General features: G+C 43.6%; 2 protein-coding genes across 2 annotated transcripts in view; both read left to right on the forward strand.

Annotated features, from left to right (window-relative positions):
- The window catches only part of HEPHL1 (hephaestin like 1), a gene marked incomplete at its 5' end in the record, with an annotated part of 32,956 nt that extends 31,270 nt beyond the window's left edge, over positions 1-1,686 (forward strand). Inside the window, one exon of the mRNA XM_079319085.1 lies at positions 3-1,686. Within this exon, the coding sequence (XP_079175211.1) occupies positions 3-205 (203 nt within the window). The 3' untranslated portion in view covers positions 206-1,686. The remainder of the gene's footprint in view (positions 1-2) is intronic.
- Positions 1,687-4,346: 2,660 nt separating this feature from the next.
- Positions 4,347-27,567, forward strand: PANX1 (pannexin 1). The gene is given in 6 exon segments (XM_079319193.1): positions 4,347-4,578; positions 13,387-13,526; positions 22,522-22,745; positions 24,235-24,905; positions 27,358-27,403; positions 27,405-27,567. Coding segments are annotated over 6 exon segments (1,299 nt in total). The 5' UTR covers positions 4,347-4,397; the 3' UTR covers positions 27,442-27,567.
- The last annotated feature ends 57 nt before the right edge of the window (positions 27,568-27,624 follow it).

The following is a 27,624-nucleotide window of genomic DNA, read 5'->3' on the forward strand; positions in this document are numbered from 1 at the left end:
AGATGATGACAACAGAGTGGGCAATTTTTTCAGCAAAACTTTGAGTCCTGGAGAAGCCAGCCTGATACTTGCAGCAATTTTTTGCATCGGACTTGTTCTACTTTCAACAGCATTAATCTTCTTCTGCTTCATCACCCACCAAGGAAATAGAATCCATTACACAGCTCTGCATGACAAAAGTGCATTTCTGGCAGATTCCCTGTAAATCCCCACTTTCAATATCGTTCACAGGGACTCACTGGATTTCACGACATGGAACCATAAAACCATTAAGGTTGGAAAATACCTCTAAGATCATTGAGTCCAACCATTAACCTAATAGTGCCAGACCACATGCTGCTAATAAAACTGGAGCAGGGCATATGCTGACAGGCCTACCCCATGGCCACAAGAGTGAACATGAGCTGTAGGGCTCAGCTCCAAGAGCACACCTCTTGGCATCCATAGGCTTTTCACAGGAGTAAGGAGCAGGCAGAACAGCATCCATGTGCTCTGTGCAGAAACACGGGGCTCACACTAGGAAATAAACACCACCATGGACTGGCTTAAGTTGTCAGCTTCTGAAGGAGCAGGTGCTAATCTCAAAGTCCCTGCAGTTTCCCAAAGTCTGGCTCAATGAATTCACCACCAGTCAAGTGATTGTCCCTTTCTATTTTTCTTGTTAAATGAGGAAACTGCACCACAGAGAGATTCCTGAAGACCTACAAATCAATTTTAGCACCTGACAGGTTCAGCAGTGCCCCTGCTGTTAGTTTTTAACAGCTTTTTCTATCTCTAAAAATCTAGGCCTGAACAACCTCCAAGAGATTAACTGACTTTGTAAATGCTGCTTTTTATGTCCTGATTCTGTATTTCTTCTTTGCACTGAGCAACACCTCTCTCCCTACCTGTAATGAAGACATCAGGAAGATGATCTCTGTGCTCTGTGAGGCAGACAGACAGAATCAGGACATGTTTAGTGATACTTGAATGTTTACAGCTCATTTTTTGTTAGGCTGTGTTCTTTCTTGCCTGCTCATACCTGCTATAGCTCTTGCAGAGGAATTCCAGAACAAACACCTTTGTAAAACTGTTTACACAAATTTGATTTTGAATGTAAATTCAAGTTGCTGATTTGTTGGTTTTTTTTTTTTTTTTCATTTTTTTCCCACTTCTGTACTTTAAATTATGGTCAAAGGTAGGAAATTTTACTGTGCAACAGTCTTACTGCATCTTAAATGTGTCCTTCATTGATGTCCAGTCAAACAATATGTTGAAGGTTCTTAGATGTTTTTCAGTAATTTCTTTGTTTTCCTCAGTCATTTGAAAGCACACAGATAAAGAAGAAAAGAAGGGCTGAGCCCTAATAGAATTTGCATCATAACAACAAACAAAATTTCCTTCTCAAAATCTCCCATTTGAGCTGCCAAAAACAGATACTCTAAACTCTTTCATCTTCCTGTCCTGTAAACATTGAAATTGGGGTCTCTTGTTCTGTGCAAAAATACTGTCTGTGCAGAACTTTTGTTCTCTGTGTACATATAAAATTAAAGCCTTTCACTTAAAATGCATTGTTAAGAAAGGGAATTATTTGGTACTTCACTTCTAGGGTAGCTAATGTGCCTGATGTTTTAGAAACAGAATAGTAAGTATCTTTTGACTGTAGAAACTAGTTTGCCAAAGTGATTACATTGATAATAAAAAAAATCCAGCTATTTGTATGAACCTTCTGGCACAGTTCATTTCCTCTGTCCTGCTCCTCAGCTGGACAGAAACTGTGAAACCAGAGTGAAGACTCCAAAGAGCCCCAGGATATCACTGCTGCCATAGGGATCATGAAACATCACAAAAAGTTTGAAGCAACAGCATCTGTGCTGGGCTGAAACACCAGCAGGGACAGAGTCAAGCAACAAAATGAACAGAGATCAAGTCACCAAGGCAGGGATGCTCTCCATGGAGTGCTACAGGTCTCAAGTATGAAAGGTCTGGATTATAAACTGGGGTAGCAGTTGGGAACTGTATAAATCCAAAAGCTTGAAAGGTGACAAATACAAGGTCAACCTCTAAAAACTTGCCAGAGGATTAAACTGCTCTGTCAGCTACACAACAGGAGCTGTCTGAAACTGTTCTAAAAACAAAACCAGGAAATTGTCCAAAGAAACAGAAGAGAACATGCAAGAATTTATACTTTTTCCCCCACCAAAGAAAATTGTGCCTTAGAAAGGTTATTGAAGGACTCAGTGCATAGGTAAGAAATGCAGATGAATATAAGCTGCTTACATTTCCATAAGATCTTTGAGAAGGTCTTCAGTTAAAGCTTCTTAAGGGAATGAAATCACCATGGGATGAGGAGTCCATAGAAGTTAAGTAACTGGTTAAAAGATAGTGGAAAGTGATCAGATTTCATGCTGAAAATCACTCATGGGGCTACATGGCTTGTAGATCATGCTTGTCCTTTCTCTTCACTATTTTATCTAGGTGCTGTGAAAAAGAGTGGACAAAGTGAGTGACAATCTTAATCACATGTAGTATGAAAATCAGTGAAAAAAAAATTACTGACACATTTACAGTACTACCCATGGAAAAAAGCAATCTTAATTTTATGTTAGGTTTATATTATCTAATATGTTAGGTTTTATACTATCTAAGCATCTCTGAAATGGGATCTTATTTGTAATACTTTAATGACAACATTAGCTCCAGTGTTGTTTAGTGGGTAGAAAGGCAATTAAATATTATGAATCAGTACAAATTAAGAATAGAGCAAAACAGTAAACCACTTTGTCCCATGTCACAAATGTGTGGGGCATCTGCATCTTGTGCACTGCATGAATCAAATCTACTGGCCTCATCCAGCAAAGCAGCACAAGACCAGCACAAAAAGAACAAAAAAGGGAATCAGTATTGTAGGACAGTTTCCATATGAGGAATGATTCCCTCATCTTATGGCTTGGAAAAAATAGGAAGGACAATTGATAGCAGATAGGATAGCAGTTTTATCAACAGGAATTTGAGTGGAGAAGGGAATAGTGTGTCCTTTATGTAGAAAGCAATGAGCTGGGGGAGTGTTACATGAAAGCACAGCACAGGAGGTGGCTCTTCATGGGGCAGATGTGATTTCTTCTCTGACTCCTGAGGATATTCCACGCTCACAGAGGTCCAGAAGCCAACAGGAAAACTACAGAGGGGCAAATAAATTAAAGGTTATTAAAGGTGCAGGCACCCCAGTGACTTTCCCAAAAACCTGACCCGAAAAACAGTGATCAAACATTTTGGGTGGGGAAAATGCCACTGTACATGGTGCTGGGTAGGTTAGGGGCTTGGAGCATCTGTCAGACTGTGGTGGGGAGATGAGTGCTGTGACCCTGAGATGAGCTGGGGCTCATCAGCCTGCAGAAAGTGCCACAGGGGCTCTGCACAGGGTGTGCAAACAGCTGATGGAAGAGTAGCATGGACAGAGTCAGGTTGTTCTGGGAAGTGCCTGGCAAGGTGACCTGAGCTGATGGGCACAAACTTGCCACAAGAAATCTCCATCCAAACACTGCCTGGGTTGAGGCAACCACAGACATGAGAACCCACTGAGAGCCCCTCTCATTGTGGGTTCTTGTGGATGAAAAGCTGGACACGACCAAGCTGTGCTCAGAGTGCAGAAAGCTAATGTCATCATGGGCTGCATCAGAGTGTGGCCAGCAGGTCAAGGGAAGGGATTCTGCCCCTCTGCTTTGCTCTGCTGACAACCCACCTGGAGTGCTGTGTCCCCAACACAAGAAAGACACGGACATGTCACAGCACACTCAGAGGAGGCCACCAAGATGGTCTGTGCAGGGGCTGGAGCAGCTCTCCTAGAGGACAGACTGAGAGAGTTGTGATTGTTCAGAACAGAGAAGACAAGGCTCTGGACAGACCTCACTGAGGCCTTCCAGTGCCTAAGGGGGCTATAGAAAAAAGGGACAATGACACTTTACAAGGATATGCAGTGATGGGAGGAAGGGCAATGGCTTTAAACCGAACGAGGGTGGGTTTAGAATAGATTTTGTGCATAGATTGTGAGTACGGTGGCACAGGAGGCACAGGCTGCCCATAGAAGCTGTGGATGCCCCACCACGGTGGCGTTCAAGGCCAGGCTGAATCCGGTGTAGTGGAATCTGTCCCTCTCCACAGCAGGGGGGCTGGAACAAAGTGATCTTTACAGGCCCCTCTTAGCGAGGCCACGCTGTCACTCAGTGTTGGCAGCGCCTCTCCCGACCTGCAGGACGCGCCCCGCGCCCCTCGGCGGAGCTGGGCCGGGCCGGGCTGGGCCGGGCCTGGCTGCGGGGCGTGCCCGAGCGGGGCCCAGCCCAGCTAACCCGGCACAGCCAGCCCGGCACAGCCAGCCCGGCACAGCCAGCCCGGCGTGGCCCGGAGCAGCCGAGCCCGCCATGGCCATCGCGCACATCGCCACCGAGTACGTGTTCTCCGACTTCCTGCTAAAGGAGCCGCCGGAGACGCGCTACAAGGGGCTGCGGCTGGAGCTGGCGCTCGACAAGATCGTCACCTGCATCGCCGTGGGGCTGCCGCTGCTCCTCATCTCGCTCGCCTTCGCGCAGGAGGTGTCCATCGGTAGGTGTGCACCCCCCTTTCCCGGTGGCCCAAGGCGGACAAAGGCTCGGCGGGGCGGGAACGCCGCCCGGCTGCCGGGAGGGCTCCGCTGGGGCAGGGCAGAGGGCGCCTGTGGGCCGCGGGAAGGGAGGCTGCCTGCCCGGAAAGCAGCCGTCCCGGAGAGCATCCCGGGCTCTTCAGGTGTGCTGTGCATCCCGGTGAGCCGTGCCCTGCTCCTCGCTGGGATCCCGCCCTTCTCCAGCACCTGCCGAGCAGCAGCCTTGTCAGCATCTTCTCCCTGCGAGGACGGGAGCGCTGGAGCCGTGGCGCCTTTGTTTGGCAGGCTGGAGCGGGCAGGCGGGCGGGATGTGCCCCGGGCGTGCCCGGCTGCCGCCGCCGCTGTTTGGCAGCAGGATCCCGGGATCGCAGAGCAGCTGCCAGGGCCGGGGAAGGAAGGCTGTCAGAGCTCTGCCTTTGTGCTGCAGCCGGCTCCCTGGGGCCGCCCGCGGGACGGGCAGCTCTCTGAAGCTCTCCGCTGCTCCGCTGCCCTCCTGCAGCTGTTCCAGTGCAGTTTTCAATTTCTGCTGTGACTCGGTAGATGAAACCATGCTTTATAGGTAAAAAGCCAAGTTCCCCAATTATTTCACTATGTTTTTATTTACCTACCTCCCCAAGTTACAAAAGGGATCATGCAGCAGCCCTTGGCGTGAGGAGTGGAACTAAATGATGTTTAAGGACTCCTCCAACCCGAGCCTTTCTATGATTTGCTAAGAATAGCACTATATGAATGAAGATTTCAAAGCTGAATAAGCAGTGCTGTCCATTTTGAGACAGGGTTGAATCACAGGATTTCCAGCCTTTCAAACAAATAGTTAGATTTATTTCATGTACCTGTTTATTGGCATTCAGTCTTACATACCTGATCTCCATCATCTACAGGACTGAGTCAAGGGAATGTCAGGAGAATGGAAATTGGAATGGGACTTTGAGTGGGTGGTGAATCTGTGTAAAGCCATCATGAATAGCATTAGTCAGATACCAGATCGTTTAAGAGATAAGGTGCCCCAGATTGCTGTATATGCAAAAAGCTACACACCTATTGCACAAGATGTGCACCAGATCGCTGTGGCCTGCAATAACTGCACAGGGGAGTGAAGGACTGTCAGACTGGGAATGATGAGACCAGGTCTGAGCCCCATGGCAGCTCTGTTCATCCAGAAACTGTGTGGATACATCCATATTTCTGTGCTCTAACTTGTTTCTTTTAGTTTTAGATCTGCTACTGATATATGCACATTTCTTACTCTTAAAACAATGAAAAAGAGTGTTTGCATTTCCATACAGTATCTTGTATGTGGCCCCTTAATTCTTCTTTCTACTTCTACTCTAGAAGTGCTGGAACCAGTTTGAAACAGTTCCTGTTTCTTTTCCATGTTTCTTTTATTTCTTTCATTTTCCTCCCTTACACAAAGATCAAACACACAGTGGAACTGCAGAGTTTGGTAAAGTGTGCCTGTCTTTCAGATGAATTTAGTTCTTATCTTTCAGTTGTTCCAGTATTAAAACTATTTCAAATTGAATCTGTGAGTGTGGTAGATTCATAAAGTGAGAATAGAAATGTGGGCTCTGTCTTGCTAGTGTTTCTTTTTGTTTATAATCCTGAGGCCCTATTAGAAGAAAACACTGGGTTGAAAACTGAGCTTTTTTATTTGAAAAACAAATATGCAAGTAAATATGAGAGGTACTTATTGTGATTTCCGGGCACGTGTGAAACTGCACCACGTGGTGTCCATACAGAAAGTGATAGTAAACCAGCCCTGCTGCTGTGACAGCTGTCACCTATTTCCCACACAGTCCTTGCACAGGCTGGCTGCTTATGGGACAACCCAGAACTGCTTCCCTTAAGGCATTTGGGGCAACACTGAGGATTTTAGGGACAGGGAATGCCTGGTTGTCTGTGCTGTGGTGTTCAGCCAGCGATAAAATAGGCAGCAAGTTTTGTTTTCAAACACTTTGTGATGTAATCATGCTCTGAAAAAGCTCAGGAGTGCTAAACTGAGGGGAAAATGTCAGGGTCCATTTTTAGGTCTGAAAAAGAACAACACAGAGGCGGGAGTGAAAGTGTTTGGTGGAAATATCTGCCTCAGAGTACAAAAACAGAACACACTTTCCAAAAATGAATGCTCAGCTCCCATCTCTCCTGGGATAATTGCATTCTTCCCACCTCGGGTTCTCTTGGCACCTCCTCCTGTCACCTTCCTTTCCTGCCCTGCTTTCCTGTTCCCTTGCAGTGTGGTGTCAGACACCTGCAATTTTCCTCCTACACGTGGCTGCTCTTAATTGTGCAAAACCATTAAAATGTTTACAAAGGCTGTGGAAGTTCTGTGAAGCCACCAAGTAACTTCTAGTTTTGATGGGAGTTTCAGGAAATAAATGAGATTCCAGCTGAATCACAGAGGATTTCTCTGCTGGAGGCATGGAAACTCAACTGTAGCAACCAGCCAGTGAGCAGTGCTGAAACTCTGGGGTTGGTGCCTGCATCCCACTTTGGCATTCTTCAAGGGCAGGAGGAGAACTCACCTGAGTTTACTTTTGGCTGTATTTTAGGAACCCATTGTCAGCTGTAGTTTTGTGAGGATTTTAAGCTGGTACTGGCAGTAGTTAAGCAGTGATTGAGCTGTTGTCTGCTATCCCTGGGAATCTGCTGCTTGAAATCCTGCACCTTTTACCTCTTTGCAGCTAGACCTTGTTTTACACAATTTTGCATAACTTTATGCAATTATATATATACTGGGAACAAGAAAATGGAAATAACCATAGGATTGTGAGGATTGTGTTGTTTCTGTATATTCCTTATATTGTGGTTTGATATTATTTCCTTATATTATTTTGCAGTTCTTGGGTAAATGATACTAGAGGTAGTGTGGTAACAGAAACCATCTAAATATAGCTAAATCAGCAATTCATCTTGTGAAGGGGAAAAACCCTGAAAGATGGAGCCCCTTCAGCAGTGTGTCAGCCAGAAATGAAAAGAATTTTATCTGTGTCATTTTTAGTAAGAATAGCTCTGAGTCAGGATTGAGATTCCAGTTTCTGAACCCAGATTGTGTGTATTGCAAGGTGTGCTTTCTTACTGTAAACAGCTTGGCTGAAAACATAGATATTTATTCCCAAGGTGCTGCTTGATGCAGCCCTAAGCAGATACAGTCAGATGAGCAGAGAGGAAATCAAAACAAGCTGCTTCATTTTAGCTTCTGCCAAAATTCAGCTTGTGGTGTCCACAGCAGCCCTTACTACGTGTTTGGTTTGGGTGTTGGTTGTGCATGGCTTGTACATAGCTGGGATGAAGTAAACCACATGTTTTAGCATCTCTGTTTTATCATATAAGAAAACACCTTGTAAACCATTCCAGGATACAGAAACCATCACTTGTTGAGTAAAGACAGTTGAGAAACTTGGTTATAATCATATTTAAGGCTTGGGTAGTTCTGCTGGCTTATCAGTTGTGGCAGGATACTGGGCCAGGAGGTACCAGACCATGGGCCAACCCACAGCATCTGCATGAATCTGTCAAAATGGAGATTTGCTGCACTGAAACAATCTTTTTTCTCACTGGTGCTCTCTGGTGCATCTTGTCATTTTGGAGGGTGCTTAAAGGTGGAAAGGAGCCTTGCCTTATGCTCTACACACCATGGGGTGAATGTCCCCATTGATCTCTTTGAACTTGCCCAGTGGTGACAATCCTTACTTGCCTTGCTCATTTTCCATCTAATTTATGGGTACTTTTTTCACCCAGTTTGTTTTTTTAGTTTTCATCCTTGCAGTTGGCTGCCTGTGGGATTTGAGGAGCTTGGCTGGCAGAAAACACAGAATGAAGGGTGTTAGTGGGGAACTCTGGGTGCTGCATCCCAGAAGCTTCTGTAGGAGCCACAATAGCATCAGTGCCCCTTACTACACATCCAGCTGGGCCTGTATCTCTCTATGTAAGTTAATAATGGGTCTGAAGCAGTCATGGGAATAGAATGTATAGAAAATGGAAGAGAAAAAACCAGTTGTGAGACTGAATCACTACAAATATACTCAAAACCAAACCAGTCTTAATTCTTGAATTCCTCTCTTGTTAACCCATGTGGTCCTCCCTGCTGATGTCCCTCTCCCTTCATGTTCTCAAGTTCATGGGGAGGCTTCTAGGAAATAATCCTATCTTGTGACTTCATAAGAGCTAGGGGCTAAAGTTGGGTTGGGTGTAATTAAGCCAAAGACTATAACTATGGCAGCTGCTGGCTGAGAGCTGGAAAAACCCCTCCCAGTGCTGCTGAAGCTGGCTGTATGCTAATAGTTGACATTTGCACACCTTGCATTTAATTTAGCAGGATGCTGTGAAACCCAGGGCATGGCTGAAGAGCTGAGACAAGTGTGTGAGAAGGCTCAGCCCAGAGCAGCCAGACAGGCTGGGGACTTCTGTCAGCAGATCCCAGCAGGATACACTGTGCTGCTCTTTGGCATGTAAGGGAGTGCTCAGGAAAGAGCAGCAGTTCCAGCATCAGGCAGTTCCTGCCTGGGCAGCCAGGACAAACTTGTGAAAACGTTTACTTTGATATCAATTTCTAAACTGTCACTGGGTGAGCATCTTCAGCTATTGGCAAGATTTTTTTTCAGTTTAATTCCTATAGATCCAGCTTTACCTTTTCTGTGGAAATGATGGTAAGCTGCTGGCAGAGTAAATGTAAGAAGAGGCATTGGTCTCTGGTGCTGCCTGAGATTTGGGGTACCCCCCATGTTGGCAGGGAAGCTAGATGGTCATTGCCATTGTTTTGTAATGCTTCTCCTTCAGATGAAGGGAAACTTTTTTTGTTTTCCTTAAATCTCAGTGGTGGAAATTTAATTCACAATTCTTTTTCCCCATGAATCAAAAAAACTTCTCACTCTGAAGGCTGTGCTTGATAAATACCCATGCATGACTTTGAGACTTCTCTGAGGGGTAACTTGCAGCCCAGTAGAGAGAGATTTATATCTGCTAATTCCTCTAGCCCACTTCACTTCCACTTTTTATCACCTGAGCCTCACATTCTGCTGGTATTCTATTGCCAAAGTGCCTCTGGGAAGAGGTGCTTTTCTTCAGTGCACCCATTTGCTCTATACTTCCTTCTTCAAAGAATTCTGTTTCACCCAACCTTCCACTCTGATCATTCCTTCAGGTCTGCTCTTAGTGCATGTGTATACACCTGTACACCCCCATGGACATTTGTTTCTTCTTTGGGATGCATTGGTATTCCTTTTTTAATTCTTTTTTTTTTTTTAATCAGTCTGGAGGATGTGTGTTGGATGGTGCCTGACAGTCTGTACATTGTTTATGTGTGTCTTCATTTTCTTGTTCAGGGTTTTCTTTAGTGGCTACTAAAGAGCATAATTCTTGCTAGGTGAAATCAAATGTTTGGGTATCATGGCAAGTTCATTTTGCCTTGTGGGAAATTATAGTAATAATTAATGGCCAGGTTTTCCTCCAAGTGTATGCAAATCTTTTTGCAGTGACTGCAGTGTATTAGAATCCAAATATTTACTTACTGAAGGTTTAATTCTGCCAATTGCAATCATTTGATCCTGGTTCAAGAAAAATAGTTAAGCCTATGATTAGCATTGATTCTTGAAAATCCTATCTGTTAGTTGCAGTTTCTGAATTAGTTGTATAAGTCAACAGAGAGGTTTTGAACCACTGAAGAGGAAACCAGTCAGGCTTGCTGACTTTTCTCTCTCTTTTGTAAAGAATGCAGCCAGAAGGTGCTGATCCCTCAGCTCATCCTGCCTTGGACCCAGCAAAGCAGTCCAGTACTGAATAGTAATCCTTTGGATTTGAGATTTCCTTGGGGTTCTGAGAGTTTCTTCTCATACACAGATTTCCTGCATAGGAGCTGCAGAAGAGCCAGTTGCAGGGGGAGAAAAGGGTATTCCTGGTACAGGTGTGGGGGCAATAGCTGGAAGTTTGTTGGCAAAGCTCCCATGAAGGTGTGCCACAGCTACGTGGGGCACAGCTCATCCTTGCTGCAGTGACTCAGGCTTGTACTCTGCACTCAGTTGCATGCCTGCAGGTAATTCCTGCTGCCAGCAACCAGCTCAATCTGGTAATCTTAGCACTCTTGGAAAAGTGTCATTTCATCATATGTGGCTGCACACTTGTTGCTGCCTTAGTTTCCTGCAGCTCTTTTGGGTGGTCTGTCTTTTAGGACAACCATCGTAAATAGCATTTTTAATCCTCATTTGTTTGCAAAAGTAAAAGTCAAATCCCTGTTGCTCCCTCTACAAAGCTAATTTAGTATCAGGAAATGTTTGCAAAAAATGTGCATTGCCAATTGTGATGATAAATTGGCCAAAGACTGTTGGGACAACTGCTTGACAAGTGCAGTCATTTGTTATTCCTCATACTTCTTGCTGTGTATTTTATCTCCCTGTTGTTATGGGCTTGTTTGCTGCCTTTCTCTTTCCCAGGCTATTGTGGGAGCAAAGGACAGGAATGCCTTCATGTCACCAAGCCAGGAGGCTGTTCCTGTGACAGGCTCTCATAAACTAGCCTTGTGCATAGCTGTGTGCACAGTGTGTCTGTCGAAGGCATCCAGCCCTGTGCCAAATTTCTCCAATAGAAACCACAGATTTTCTTTTCAACTTCCTCCAGAATAGTCCAACATAAAGGAAATTATCTCTGTATATATGCTGCTATTACTTCTTCAGTGAAGAGAAGGAAGGAGGGGAAAAAAAATGGAAAATGGTGACCATTTTCTGAGGCATGTAGTGCTCTGTGTTTTGTATGGATGATGCACAAAAACATCTTCCCTGTATAACTCCTAACATTACTACCATTACTGCAAAGTTGTGATTTGAATTAACAAGTGTTTACCAACAAGACTGCAGTCAGTTAATTAAAAACCAGTACAACAGCTGGAGTGTCCCCCTGCTTGAGGCTGATCTCTGTCTGCTGGGCTCCCAGCTCAGGATTCCAGTGTCCCTGCTGAAGCACTGGGGATTGTGAGTGATGGTCACTGCTCTGCTGCAGCCCTGGCATTGCTGTAGCTGTTCTGGTATGATGTTGTGCACATGACATTTTGGAGGCTGGCTGCCTTTTTCATCACTGGTTTTGGAGAATGGGCCTGCCTGCCTTTTTCCTCACTCTCCTGCCTTTTAAACACTCCATCACTTTAAGTGGTGTTCCACCCGTTGATGAGAATGAACACATGGAATGTGTTTCTTTTTGTGGATACACAAACAAGAATAAGACAAAGCATCTTTCTCAACACTCCATTGCTCTTCTTTTGAAAGAGTCACTTGTTTGCTGCTCCACACTGGGCACAGCCACCATCAGGAGACTGGTTAAGTGATGAGAGCAGGGCATGAATGGTCCTGTCCAGTGAGGAGCAGACATTAAATGCCTGCATTTTTCTTTGCTTTCTTTCTCCCTTCTTTTTTTCCCCTTGCAATGTATTATTTCTTGGGTTTCCACAGCTAATTTAAATCATCTGGAAAACAAAAACTCCCAAGGCTTTGGGGGAGTGCAAGTGCTTGTCTGGTGCCAGCTTTGCTAAATCACATGAGCTCTGAGCTCTGCTCTGATAAACAGTAACTTGTTATCCATAAGGGAGACTTGTGACAGGTCAAACCATGATGATCAAAACATGTCCTTATGATACTACAGCCATAGAAATCATTATAATAGTGACTCATATGGAAAGGCTTTTATTCATAAAGCTCCTTGACTATGCTACATTGTAAAGAGGCTGTACAAGTTACAAGGCAAATGCAGTTGGCTCCTTTCTGAAATAAATTCTTATTCTCTGGAAACTAAAGTAACAAAAAGGCACGACAAATGATAGTCTTTTTACTCCCATAAAGCACACAGCAATGCCATTAGCATAAGTTAGATGATTATGTTAAGGGGAAAAAAATAGCAATATTTCCCCCATTGGTGCTTTGATACTGGCAAAAGTGTTGGAAGTGTTGCTCCTAGAAGAAATGTTCATGGAAGTGCCATGTCCACTCTGTGTAATTATTTGGTAAAATGGCTGTCCTGTAACAACATTTTTGAAAGTGTGGTGCAAATGTATATGTGTTGGGGGGATTGCTTCAGGAAGAAAGTTGAACCCCTTCATCCTGTTTGGCTGGCATTACCTGAGGAGCCACTGCTACTCCATGTCCCATAACCACTCCTCCTGGTTGAGGTGTGCTGTGGGAGCAGTCACCTGGTGCCTGTGACTGGCCAGAGCAGAATTTGACCCTAAGGCTGGCAAATAGCTGCCCTTGCTGTCAGTTAGGGCCTTCATCTTAATTTGGAGCTCCTGAGCAGCTGGAGAGGTCGTGGGAGTAAATGAGAATGACAGAGTTATGTGTAATTATGGACACAGCACATCACTGCACTGATGAGGAGGGGCCTGGCACACCTGGAGGTGTCTGGGGCCACAATTTCTCTGTCAAACTTACAGGAGGAAATCCTTGTTTTCACAGATATAACTTGAACCCCTCCAAATAATTTGCAGTCTCAGAGGCAGAAGTGGCAGCACCCTGGGGAAACCTGCCCTTCCATCATTGCAAGGACTGCTGTGCTGCAGGAATGTATTTGAGGTTTTGTTACAACAGCCCTGTGAGCTGCAGGTTGTGATTTTGGGAAGTTGTGACACCATGGTATGTGATGGCATTTGTTGCCTCTGGCCTGATTCTGTCACACTTTGTGTGATAACTTTGGATACCATAACATCTTAAATGTGCATTTTTCTTCCTAAACTGGTTTCCTTCGGTTTTTTTTTTAAATCTTTTGAGGCTGCAATAACTTTTGCTTTGTTTTCCCAGGTGCTCAGATAAGCTGTTTTGCACCCAGCTCTTTCTCCTGGCGACAAGCTGCTTATGTGGACTCCTACTGCTGGGCAGCTGTGCAGCAGAAGCAACCATCCCACAACAACTTAGAAAACATACCCCTGTGGCTGCATAAAGTATGTATAGGTCTCCATCTCCTGGCAGAGTTATTCCCACGCTGAAACCTACCCTTGCCTCACTTTTCTTGTTTCTCTGCTGTGCTGTAGTCCTTGCCTTTGACTTGACTCTATTTTTAGAATGTTTTCTTTCCCTTACTTCCAAAGAGGGTAGTACTAGAGAGCTTTTAATAAAGGGCCACGAATTATCTGACACAAGATTAATGTTAATGTTGCTGAGTTGCCCTGGAGTGAATGCTTCACCTGGCTTTAGCCAGGAACTATTTTAAAACTGGAATACAGGACACAACAACTGCCTTAAGGCTTCTAGCAAAAGCTTATTTTAGAAAAGCAGGGTAATAAAAACGTTTTATATTTTTATTGTGTTACTCTTGACCAGTTGTGCATGGACTGGTGACAGATGGACATTTTGAGAGAGATTAAATTAATCAGTGGTACCAACAGGTTTAACCCCTGTCCTCAGTGTGCTTTTCTGCATGTCCACAGGCAAACCATGAGCTGGCTTTCATTGCTTCAGGTAAAGCAGCATCATATAAAGATAGGAAGAGATTTATTTTATGGGTTAAAAGTGCAGTAGGTTTTAAGATATTTGAGCTGGCTCAAAGCAGTTAGCTGAGGTTTGGCAGGAGTTACACACTGAGTTAGTGCCATGCCAGTGCCTGCAGCTGACTCAATTCAAGAGGCAGCTTCTGCCTGCTTGAGCAGTGCTGATGCCAAAGTAAGAAATGATTGTTGGGCTCTGCAGTTTATGTTCTGCCTCCCTCAGCCCTTTTATTTCTTGCCCCAGCAAATAAACCCCTGGCACCTGGGAGCAGAGGAGAACCTGGTGCTAGAGGGAGCTCAGGTATGAGACCTGCAGCACCTGTATTTCTGGCTTTTGCTTCTGTATCATGAGCCTCAGATTTTATTATACAATCATCTGGTGATATAATCACTGAGAGATTATTCAAGGCTGTCTCTGATTTGTTTGCCAGCTCAAATCATTAATTGAGGATTTACTGCTGGCTTCTCCAATTAGCTCCACTGATAACCTTGACCCAATAGGCATGTGTTTCATGAATATTAAAGCCAAACTGGTTGGTTTGTAGCCTGAACTCTTCTTGCACAGTTAGGATTCCACTTCAGCCAGACCTTCTACAGGGACCAGTCAAAGCTGTTGGAACATCTCACAGTGCCAGAAACTCCATCTGCTAACCTGGATATTTTGCTGCCCCTTTCTCTTGAGGAAGTGAGCTCTTGTTAACCCAAATTCTTTATGTTGAATTTCATGTGGTAGTCACCTGCTGAGAGCACTAAGTCTGCTTGTTTGCCATCCATGAATAGCTTAAGCACTCACACTTTTATGAGGCAACCCATGTTAATTTGCTGACTAGTGCTGTATCAGAAATTGCTGCAGTTTCTCCATGACTTTTTCTTGTAAATATCCTGCAGACTGTCTGCTGGAAGTGCATCTGCACAGCTGAGCCAGGGGCTGTAACAGAGGCTGGTGACTCCTTTCTAGATCCATGATTAGCCACCCACCCTTCTGACCCAGACACTGGGAGCTGCAGATGCTCTTTGGAGCTCAGTATTAGCTAGTGTACTTCTGGTTATTCACCAGCCTCCATGCTTTACAAGTTTACAGGGAAGGAGTGGCATTGCAGCTGTTAAACAGTGAACTTTGATTCCCACTCTGGTGTCTCAAGGCTGTTTTTTGCATCCAGGGAAAATAGCTGCTGAGTGGCTTGGGATCACTTCTGCAGGGTGACTTGGGGTCTCCCCCCAGCCTTTCACTGCAAGGTATGCACGAGATCTTTGCTCTGCAGATTTTGGCTGGATAATCATTAAAATGGCTGGAGGAGAGCCTTTTGGGAGCACAGTGATGTTGAGGAGAAAAGGGAGACTGCTGTGCTTAGGTCAGTGAAGACCTGTCTTTGCAATGTAAGGGCAGGGGTGCACACAGAGGAACAGCAGGGGTCATAAGCCCAGCTTTTCTTAAAACAGCACTTAAAAGTTTTTTCTTTCTTTCTGGGAAGCAGAGCTTTTATTTGCAGGGCATCTCAGGTTCTTTCCAAAACTGACTCACTCAGTATCTCACTGTATTGGCATGCTGGAAGGCTCCATAAAAACCAGTGAAGGAGGCATTATGTTAAGGTTTTGGGGGAATCAGATTGTAGGCCCCATTACTGATCAAAATGGATGGATTTCCTTGTGTCATGCTCTCTGTGCTCTGTCAGAAGCATTGCCTCTTGGGGCTGTGCTCAGTGTGTACAGAGAGGAAGAGGGAGCAGGTTGCTCTTTGCTGAAGAAGCAAAGTGTAGTAGCCTGACTGCTTGTGTTCTCAGCAGAGAACAGGTTACTCTGGAGGATTGTCATGCCCAGACTGCATTACAGAAAAACTGAAACCTTACCATCTCCCTCCTGTTTCAGAGTTCAAGTTTAATCTGGGATTTTTGAACAGTAGAATGTAAACTTCAGTTCTGGGCACTCCCCAAAGCTTGACACCTTTACTGGTTGTCCTTTCTGCTCTAGGAGATCTCTCCCAGGGGTTGAATTCACCAGTTTGGGAGCTCAAAAGGAGCATACTGCAGACTTCTGGGTTCCTTGACTCTCTAATGGTCAGTGAGCTCTTAGATGGTGCCCAGGACCTCTCCATGGAGAACAGGAGTTCTGAAATTTCCAGTGATCCTGGAAACTCTTCACACTGGATAACCCTTAGCAGGAAGCAAAATGAGTTGTGTACTAAAATGCACAACTGAATGAACAAAATACCTGCAGATAGATAAATGCAAAGAAGAGACTGTGGTAGGTCCTGCCTGCATTCTTAGTTTAATGCTAAGATTTCCTCCTCTTTGTCAGTGGAAGAGGTGTCAAAATTATTATATGTTTGAGTCCTCTGACAAAAGTCCTGTTCAGGTTTGTTATTGATAAAACTTACTCTGGTCAGGCTTCACTATTTTCTTGCTTCTCTTTTCTTACGGAATTTTCCATTCAGGTTTAATTCCCTTAAGAGGTTTCTTGTGTCTGTCTGAAGTGTCAGAACAGAGATGTTGGTTTCTAGAGGTGAGTAGTAAAGACAGACAGTCAGTGGTGATGGGGGATGGAGGAGTTTTGCATTTCCCTGCCCTGTGCAAATAGTTTGCTTGCATCTCTAATGATGAATGTTCCATCTGACAAGTTATTTTGGTAAAATTTGTCTTGATCCTTATCTGGAAGGAGAAGACAAGCTTTTGGTCATTGTGTCTGGGCAGTCCTTGCAGTCTAGTGAAGGAGAGGAGATGGAGACTGCATTGTGAAGCCTTTTTAATCCATAGTGCACAGAGAAATTTATAAAAACTCAAGCAGGAGGACAGTGAGCATCATCTTACTGGCTCTTGATAGCAACCAAGCAAGTTGAGGGGTGGTTGAGCACTGAGTGATGACCACTTTATAATCCTGAAATTTGGATTGCTAGGGTGGAGCTGCCTATGAGCAAGAGTCTTCTAGATTTTTATAATTACTGTATTTTCTAGGCTTCTATTAATTAGGGAGAAGCAAAGAAGATAAAGGTAAGCAAAGAAGAGGTAAAGGGTTGTTCAGAAGAAGAAGTTTTGTACTCGTATGAAATGCAGGCAAACAATTCATCTGATTGAAAGAAGAGGTCTACCAAAAATCCCTACAGATGTCTTCACATGTGGCACAGCCAGGAGAGGTCAGTTGTGTGACTCAGATCTTTCAAAGTGCAGGACAAGTGCTTTGGCATCTGCTGAAAGCATTGCATACAGATAACTGGTCTGCAGTCTTTGTATATGCATGATGTAAAATTATGTGAAAACCCTCACTTTTTGTAAAAGAAGAAAGATTTACCATGGACTATTAAGGTGTTCTTTGAGTCACTTGTCACCAAAACAAACCTTGGGGTTATTCATTGTATTGATGGTAGAGTTATAGTCATGATTTTTATCTGGTCCTAGTTAGTAAATGTTTGTACAATTTCAAGTTTGACTGAGGGCTCTTCATGTTTCACCTGTAAACCCTTCCCAGAGAGGTTAAGGGCTGTCAGAGCAAGGAAACCCATATGCAGATGCATTTACAAATAATTCTTTGAAGGTGTCATGCTAGACCTACTTCAGTCTGTTGCAGATGGAGTCATCCACTTCACTCATAAGAGAGAAGTAACAATGAGTTGATATAAAACAGTGAGTTAATACAATTCAATGGTAAATGTGACAGTGGTTCATCAAGATTCAGTGGAAAGATACACTTCATTATTTAGTGCATGGAGGATAGAATGAGAATTGTTAGGGAGACCCTCTTGCTGAGTCTTGAGGTTCAGAAAGGACTCCTTTGTTATCTAAACTTCTCAGAGGGGAGTTCAGGTGTGGCTAGGTTCAAACTTAGCCCCAGACTTCTCAACAGTTTGTGTCTGAACGATTCTATGTGCACTGTCAATCCTTTATATCACTTAGCTGAGATGTCAGGCATGCTATTAATCACCTACAGACAGTGTGTTACAGCAAGGAATTTCTCAGCCTTGAGAAGTATCCCTGCTCAAGGGAGAGCCTGGCATGCAGTCTGTAGCCATGCAGGAAAGCTCAACAGGCCCTGGACTGCCTGCTGCTTGTGGAGTGTGGTGATTGACTTGTCTGGGTCACTTGTCTGTTCCAGGCAGCCCTTGACTACCACGCTGCCATCTGTCCCCCAAAGTCCAGAGTAAACTGGATACAGCCATCACAGCCTCCACTGGTGATCATGGCTGGGGATAATTGAAACTGGAGGAGTACAGTTTTGGGCTATATCAAAGCAGAAAGTATGTAACAGGCAGGATGAAGGTCATGTAGGGTTTGAGATTCACTTGTAGGTTTGGAGACAGGATAGGATCTCATTTAGAACATTAGTCATTTATAGCTGTTTTTGCTGAGCACCAGTGAGACACCTCCCTTTGCTGCAAACAGAAATAGGGTCATATCCAGAGGGAGTTTAATGCCTTTGCTTCTGGAAATGTGTAATTACTGTCATTAGCCTGTTTGGGGACTAGTGCCTTTGCTTGGGCTCTTTCCAAAATTGGAACTGAAGAGGGAGACATCTCCCTATGTTCATGCATTTTAATGTCAGGTGGGTGAAGGCACATCAGCACTTCATTCTTTTAATTGTCTGCAAATTAATTATCTCAAGGCTGTTACCCAGACCTGTGCAGCTAAAGTTTTGTGCTATTTATTCTTGGACCATGGTCAGGTAGGTGGAAGTCAGAGTGCTTTCAGTCACTTGTATAGTGTTTGCCCAGGGGAAGTAGGGACTGAAGTTGCAGTAAAATTAGAAAGCTGTTGTTTTCTAAATACCATTAAAGTTACTTTCATCTTTCAGCCATTTTTATCCAGAGGCTGGCAAGCTTTCTGTAGATTAGGTCCTTGAAAATAGCTTTTGTGTCACTCCACCAATTCTAGATATATTTTTTTTGCATGATAAAACCATATTTGAGGTTCAGATATATTAAATACCCTTTTAACTTATTTGCTGTGTATTTACTTCATCTTAGCAGAGTTGAAGCTGGTGATGACACAGACTATTTTGTGCTTTAGTCTGATTTGGTCTTTCACCTTCAGGAGAGTGGTGCTTATGCATCTTTGAAAGACAGTTTTGTGAATCCAGCACCTTTCGTGCTTCTGCAGATGGACTGCTTAAATGCCTCTTCTTTTCCACCCATGCACATATTCCTCCTGAACAGTAGCTGAGTTCTAACAAATGTACTTAAGCAGCTGAAATGTGCACAGGGCTCAAAGGCTTGTCAAGTGATGTGACCTGCAGCAGTACAGGGGCAGCCTCTTGGCTTGCAAGTGCTCTGCTTCCTTGGGAGCCTGCTGTCCCCCCAGTGTGCCCTCAGACTAAGGGCCAAGCAAGGCAGGAGAGCCTGCTTCCATCATCCTTAGCTTTCAGGAGCTCAGCAATACATAGCAGAAAACATACAGGGCACTGCAGTTTGAGTTCCTGCTGCACACACCACTCGTTTTGTCAGTCTCATACTAGTATGTCAAAAAGAAACTTGATAACTACACAGCAAAGGAAAAACTGAGTTTTACTTCTGGGCCAGTATCTTTCTCTGGCATACTTTTGACCATACAGTTCTTGGGATCAGTGCTGCTTCCTTCTCCTTCAATGCTACAAACTACCCTAGACTGAAGTGGCATTTCCTCCTTGTGTATTCGGCGCCTTGGGAGCAAATAAACCATAAAACCATAAACCATAAAAGAAAGGTGGATGGCATGTGGTTGCACAAATACCATAGAGTCCTCATTTTGAAATGGGTAGTCATTATGTTTGACTGTCAAATATAGTCAGATGAGCTTGACACCCCAAGTCCCTACTGTTAACAAATAGAACAAGTGTATCTTTAATTTTTAAAAAAGCCAGGATCTGAGAAGGATGGGGTTGTGCATCAAGGGCTGTGGAAGAGATGATAAATACAGACTTCTTTTTGCAAGCTGCTCTAATGATCATGCTGCTGCTCTGGTTTTAAGTCTATTCAGGAAAGAGTTACATAGTGTTCACTTAGGCTGCCCCAAGCTGCAGCTTGGGGGTGATAGGAGCCTGGCGAGAGGAAGCCAAGCAAATGTGCAAATAGCAAATGTGTCTTTTCCCCAGCAGTGGGATGGATGCTTCTAGGTGAGGAGGCAGTGGTGGAGGAGCTGGGGAGAGGAGGAAATGCAAGGCAAGATGACAGGGACTGTTTTTTTAAGGCAACAGCCCGAGGGCAGGCTAGAGGGGGCATTGGAGGACATCTGGGACAGAGCAAGAGGGCTGATGCCAACGTGCTACACAAGTGCAAATTCTTTTTAAGTTATAAAGGGAGAAGTGGAGACTGGAACAATGGAGGTTTGGGGGCTGTAACTTCAGCATGAAAACTATCTTGCCTCTTACCACTTTTCTTGTAGTATTTGGGATAAAGAGATCTCTAGGATTATGTGGGATACTGCTGATGGTGTTTCCAGTTTTGAGGGTCAGAAAGGGCATTAATGAATCTTCTTATGCCTGTAAAATTTGAAATGAGTGAGTACTAAAGCCAAGTGGTGTAAACCAATGTAAGGCATTTTGGCTGCTCCTTACTGAATCAGATGTGTCTTTGCTTCTTTCCCCACCTGGCACCAGTGGAAGGTGGCTCAGAGGTGTGTGACACAGGTGTAAGTGAAGGCAAACAGGCTTTGCAGCTATATAAGCATTTGTTATGACCTATGAGAAATGAGTTGCAGCACTTTAGAGGAGCTTAGATAAGTATAAGATGGGTTCAAAGACAGATAATTTCTGTTTCTACATAATACAGAATTCAGAGGACTGATAGAGCCTGGATATGAAACCATGAAGTTTTGGGTAAATCAAGGCATCAGGACTTAAACCTGGTGTCATTGTCCACAGTGATAAATAAGGAGACCAAATTCTTGTGCTGTTGATGAGATGTCCAAAATATGTTGAACATGCCAGAGCTTTACATCTCAGTTGGGAAGGCTAGGCCTGGGAGAAGGAAAATGATCTGATGTTATCTGTTGTGTAGAGAGGAAGGAGAGGCAGTAGTGAGGGCAGAGCTCTGCACAGTTTTTATGGATTGCTGTGGATGGGGGAAGCCAGTCATTTAAGGTTTGATACATCATATGCATTTCCTACTGCCAATAATAACACAGGGTTTTGCTTTAATGGTAGGTGATATTAGTAGTAATTTTCCTGAATAAAATGTTCCATAAGACCAAATTACTTACTTTGTGCATGCAAAACTTCAATCTCTCTTGATTAATGCAAACACAAGTTAACATAGCTGTATTAGGTCCAGATTTTCATCTTGTTAAATACCTGAAAATGTACGTGTAGCTTTTCTACTTGCAGTGATTAATGACTTCAGTTCAAGCTCTCTCTGAAAATCTCCACTGGCTTTTCTGATGAATGTGCATGGGAACATGTCTGTAACACTGTTATGTCTTACATCTATTTCACATTTGTTCAACTAATTTAAAGTTCCCTATTAACTCATGCTGGATTTGGGTTAAGTGTGCTTGCTGTGAAAACCTGAATGTAATGAATTAGAGGTTGGCTGAATTTGCAGTATATTTTCTTAAAAAACTGCTTGTCTAACCAGGTCTTACATCGAGACTGTATAAGGGTAATGTTATGTATGATTTTATACTTCAAATATAATGTCTGAGTACATATAAAACACCATCTTTCCTGCAGCTGCAAGGAATTAGAGTTAAAATTGCATGACAGAAACTACTTGTTGATGAATAGAAGAAAGATGGGAAAACTTCACCCCTGTATTTTGTACCTGGTTCAGCCCTTTCCCTAAACAGTTGTGACTGTGTAAGGGCTGACTTCTCAGTGCTGCATTGACACCAGACCATTCTGATGCTGTGTGTTGGTTTCCATTTAGGTGTTATGTGAAAATATTTAAATACCCTGAAGTATTACAGCCCCACTTACATCCTTTGCAGTCCCTGGATGCACTCTGAAGAGATAGGTGTTTTCAGGCAGAGGCAGAGCTGTAACAGCTCTATCCATTAACCTCCTGACATCTAATGGAAAGCAGGAAAGATTTTGCTGGTATTTGAAATGTTTCAGTTGCTATGAGTGGTGACACATTGAGGAGGGAGAGTTTGATGACATTTATTCTTTCAGTCAGCCCCTCTGATAGCTGCTTTGCTATTTGTTTCTCCCCAGGTCAATGCTGGCTTTCGTAATGTCATCTCCAGCAGTTCTGAATATACAGAAGATTGAAAATGTTTTCAGGATCATGGCACCTTTATTCTGCGTGTTTCTTTTTCCTCCAGTGGGAGGAAGCTCTAAGCAGCAGCAAAGTTACTGGAGCTGTCTGAAAAGAGATTTTGCTTCCCTGCATATCCCAAATAATCCCAAACTTGGGTTTTAGGAGAAGGATTTAAATAAAATTATAGGGATTTAATAGACCTCTAGGAAACCTAATGCTTATGGAGAATGATGGTGATTGGCTGATATATTACTTACGCAGGTGAAGCCTAATCAGGTTTTTTTTCTCCTGCAGTTCTTCCCATACATCCTTCTGCTTGTTGCTATCCTGCTGTATCTACCATGTTTGTTCTGGCGCTTCACTGCAGCACCTCACCTTTCCTCAGACCTGAAATTTATCATGGAAGAACTTGATAAAGCCTATAACAGGGCAATCAAAGCTGCTAATAGCATCCGAAGTGGAGACCCCAGGGACCCTACTGACTTGATTCCTGCTGCTAATGAGAACTTGACACAGAGGTGAGATGTTGGGGCTTGGCTCTCTCTGCTCTTCAAGTTTGTAACAGATGTGACATCTGTACTCCTTTAGAAGTTTATTGCAAAAGTTTGAATGGTGACCTGACACAATTTTAAGTTTGGTTGAAAAAAAGGAGATATCTGAAATGATTACTTTGGCACTTTGAGCTGGAACTTAGCAATTTTTTTTTTCAAAGAAAACATGTAATGAGCTCTTCAGATTGCTTATTACTTGAGATGTTCTGATTTCTTTAGTTGCAGTAGGTGTTAAGTAGTTTTGCCCATCACAGAGTAAGAAAAGAGGTACTTCAGTCCTCAGTTCTCAATGTTCTTGACAGTCACTTGCACACTGTCAAGTTACTTGTCATCTCCTGTTCTTTGAGATCTAGCTCTGCAAAGCTTCTGGTCAGGAAAAAAAAAATTTAAAAAAACAAACATCAAAAACCCACAGAAGTGATCCACTCCCCTTCTGGTCAAGTTGGTTCACTGTTCCAACCAGATCCAGTTCCTGCCTTGTTCTAGGTCAGGGTACCTGTTTCTCTCTGGATGTAGGAGGTATGAATAGTGCAGTGGGGACTTGGGTTTCTTCTTTGAAATGTGGAGTTAGGTCTTGACAAATACAAAGCCTTCTAGTGTTCTATTATTGAACAAATACTTGGAGAGTCTGCTTTTCCACAAGGAATTGCTTACTGCTCCTGTTTTGTACTTGAACAAAAATAATTTTTTGCCATGAGGGCAATACATTTTTTTCATTTTCCAGTGTTTGAATTCTTTGTTTCTTAACAAAGTTAAGAAAGTTTAAAAGTTTTCAACTTTACTATATTAGAGTGTTGATATTTTTCATTTATCTGCTATTCTGTTTGTTTTCTACTGTCTTCAATAAAACTATCCTTGATTTACCTCAATATGAGGATGTGAACATGTTGGAGTAGGTCTGGAAGAGGATTATCAAGGTAATTAGAGTGATGGAATACCTCTCCTACAATACAGGCTGGGAAAGATGGAAAGATACAGACTGAAGAAGAGAGAACGGTCCAGGGAGACCTTCCAGTACCTAAAAGGGATATACAAAAAAACTGGAGAGGGGGTTTTTAGAGGAGTGTGTAGTGACAGGAAAGGAGGAATGGCTTTAAACTGAAAGGAAATAGATTTAGATTAGGCATTAGGAAAAAATTCTTCCCTGTGAGGGTGGTGAGGCTGGCACAGGTTGCCCAGGGAAGCTGTGGATGCTCCACTTCTGGAAGTGCTCAGGGCCAGGTTAGGTGGGGCTTTGAGCCAACCTAGTGGAAGATGTCCCTGTCCATGGCAGAGTGAGGAATTGGTTGGAAATAGATGATGTTTAAAGAACCCTTCTAATGCAAGCCGTACTGTGGTTCTATGATTTTAAGAAGGTTTCCAATCTTTTATCTCATTTAGAGTACTAGGTTTTGTTGATATTTGAGGTAGGTTAATATATCTATATGACTTGATGGTTTTTTTCTCTCTTTTTCAGTTTGTGGGAAATATCTGAAAGCTACTTTAAATACCCAATTGTGGAGCAGTACCTGAAGACAAAAAAGAATTCCAAGTGCTTAATAATTAAATACATTACATGCCGTTTGCTCACACTAGTAATTATTTTCATTGCATGCCTCTATCTGGGCTACTACATTAGTCTCTCCTCTTTGAGTGATGAGTTTCTCTGCACTATCAAAACTGGGATCCTAAAGAATGACACAACTGTTCCAGAAGTGGTTCAGTGCAAGCTTATTGCTGTTGGTGTCTTCAAGGTACTCAGCTATATTAACTTGATGGTCTATCTGCTGGTGATGCCCCTGGTAGTCTATGCAATGTTTGTTCCATGGAGGTGGAATTCAGGTGTTCTTAAAGTGTATGAAATCTTGCCAACTTTTGATGTTCTGAAACTTAAGTCAAAGCATTTTGATGACTTAAGCCTTTACCTCCTCTTTCTTGAGGAAAATGTGAGTGAACTTAAATCATTTAAATGCCTCAAAGTGCTGGAGAACATTGCAGTTTCTGAGAAGTTTGATGTCATGCAGCTTTTGGTAAACCTTGGTACTATTAAGACTGATACCATAGATGGGAAGCCTGGGACTGCTGAGTTGGAGAAGCCTGAAGAAACAACTACAGAAGAGCTGGAAAAAGATGCAACAGAGTTACAAGGTAAACTGATCTAGATGTGTATTCCTACCAAAAACCTAATATATTCTGTAAGATTAGTACATTCTAATATATTCTGTAAGATAATGGACATGCTTAGCCCTTGCTGTGTTTCCTGCTGTGTAAGTGCTGTAACCTCAGGAGACTGTGAGGGTGTAGGTCTGTGGCACAGCTAAATCCTGAAGTGTTTGTTAGGTTGGTGGTCCTTGCTGACGTCTCTGCTCTGGCACTAAGAGCCTCCAGCTGTTTGAGCTTTAACTGCTTCAGACCCCCTACACAGCAGGAGGACTCTAGGGTAGGTTGTGCTTGAAGCAGCTCCAGGGAGAAAGCTGGTGGTTTCAGGACTTTTCTTGAGAAATTAGCTCCAAAATGTAGTAACTGCTGTTTCTACTGCTGCCAAACCTTCTATTCAGGCTTTGGCAGGAGTCTTGGGTGAATATAAAAATATGTCTGATGCTCTGAAATGCTGCTGGCAGAGGAGCAGAAAATGACAAAAGAAGGGCTATGGGACTGGGGTCAGTGAACACAGTGTTCCTGCTTTGATAGAGAGCAAGGAATATTTAATGTAAAGAGATTTTTGTCAAAATGGTCCAAGTCAATCTGGATTGGTGCAACAGTAGATATCCCATCAGTCCCATGGTCAGCTTGAGCAGTCACTCATATAAGATGCAGTCTAGGATTCTGTCCTAAAAAATGTGCTGTATCTTAATTATGAAACCAGTTTCTTCCTCAAGTGCAGAATTAGAAAAGCCAAATATCCAGGGAGAGGTATAAACCAACAGTGATGATGCTTTAAAAGCATGAGTATGTGCTCACATGAGTATGTGAGCACAATGCTGAGGGAAAGTTAAAGAGCTGTTTCAAAGGTAGGAAAAGAATAAATATATTTTCTCTTCAGAAGGGTATGCCTTGTCATTAATAAAAAAGAAGCATCAGTACTCAGAGGTTAGCTGTTCCTCTATGCTTGGGTCAAGCACTTGTGGTAGGCTGAGATTTGGAGAAAACTTAAACAACAGGATAATTCAGAACAATCAAGCAGGATTGCTTTTGATCCAGAAGAAGCCCCTTTAGCAGCCAGCTCTTGTGCAGCAGCTCAGATTAATTCTGACACCATATAGTTTTCTCTCAAGTCTGTCAATTTTTGAAATGATAGGTGGGTTTGGAAGTAAAATATAAGAGCCTAAGGTGGAGGTCTGGGTTCAAGGAGCTGAAAAAGTTAATAGAAAATCTGACTTGTTTTTGTCTGAAAGCAGAATTTTTGAGATTGTTTTCATCTCATGAAATCACTTCAAAAATTTATTTTTGTTCAGATCAGAACAAACTCGGGCTTGAAGCTCTGTTAAAATGCATTGCAGAAAGAAGCTTCTGAGTTAATGACCAGCTCAGGCTGGTGCAGCCCCTCTCCTTCTGCCTGGGGACAGCTGCAGGCTCTGCCACCCATCAGCAAAGCTTTGCCCACAGCTCATCATCTTTTCCTCTGTCCCTTGTGGTGTCAGCGTGTTTTGTTAGAGGCTGTGTTGGCAAAGCAGTGGTGCATGTTGGCTTTGGGAGAGCAATATGCAGAACCCCCTGGTGCTGGGTGTGGGACAGTGGAGGCAGCACGGGTATCCTGGTTTGAAGGACAGGTGTCTACCTATAAAGGCAGTAGCTTCTCTTTGAAGTGGAGAATGTAAACCCCCTCCCTCCAAATTATTATAATTTTGAAATTAAGGGGCTCTCAGGCAAAGATATGGGAATTAGAAATAACAGTTCTTTACTAGGAAAATTAAAATAGAAATACAGTATTACAAAGAACAATCCCAACCCTGACAGAGTCAGAATACAACCTGACACCCTGTCAGTCAGTCAGGGTGTTGGCAGCAGTCCCATTAAATGGTAGCTGCATCCTCCTGCAGTGGCAGATGTGGTTCAGCTGAAGCAGTGCTGCTGTAGAAGGTGTAGTTTTCCTCTGAAGGTCCTGGGATGATGTGGAAACGTCCAGCTTTCCTCTGGAATCCAGTGGAAAGATGGTAATTGCTGTCCAAAATCTCAGTTTTTATCTAGGTAGGAAAGGTTTGGCTCCTACCCCTGGCTGGAGCATCTCCCAATGGGATGATATACAGTCATACCGTATATACAGATTTACAGTCATACAGTATATACAGATTTACAGTCATTCAGTGGGACTTGATGGCCCACCAGCAGATGATATCTTCCTGGAGGGAGGATGGGTTGTGGAAAAGATAAAGATGATTGCTGATTGCCCCACCTGTCTTAAAGATGGCCCATTAGCAGATGATGTGTGCCACGGAGATAAGGAATCACTGCCCCGCCCGGCTTCAACAGATGGTGATAGAATACACATTTCTGGCCACATCAACCCAACACAACGGGCATGGGGCAGCTCCTCTGTGCACCAGAATGTGCCGAGTGGTTTGATGGCCCTTCCTCTTCTAAAGCTTGTCCTTCTCCTCAGTTCTGGCAGACCGGGATGCAGGTGGCAGTGTGAATACGAGGGAAGACGAGGCTTCGCCAGAGACTTGTAGATTCTTCATGCTGATGCTTCCTGCAGGAGCCTGTTCTGTGGGAAGGCTCCTCCTCTGCCCCCTCTGCGCTCAGCCCAAGGTGCTGCTCTTCAAACACAACGTTCTCAGTCCCCTGACAGTCCCCAGAGGCCACACTGGTTTACAGACTATTTGTTATATAATGATCAGGAGTCGTGTGCCTGAAAAATCATGTTGTA

The sequence above is a fragment of the Erithacus rubecula genome, assembly GCF_903797595.1.
Source record: "Erithacus rubecula genome assembly, chromosome: 1".
In the NCBI taxonomy this organism is placed as follows: Eukaryota; Metazoa; Chordata; class Aves; order Passeriformes; family Muscicapidae; genus Erithacus; species Erithacus rubecula.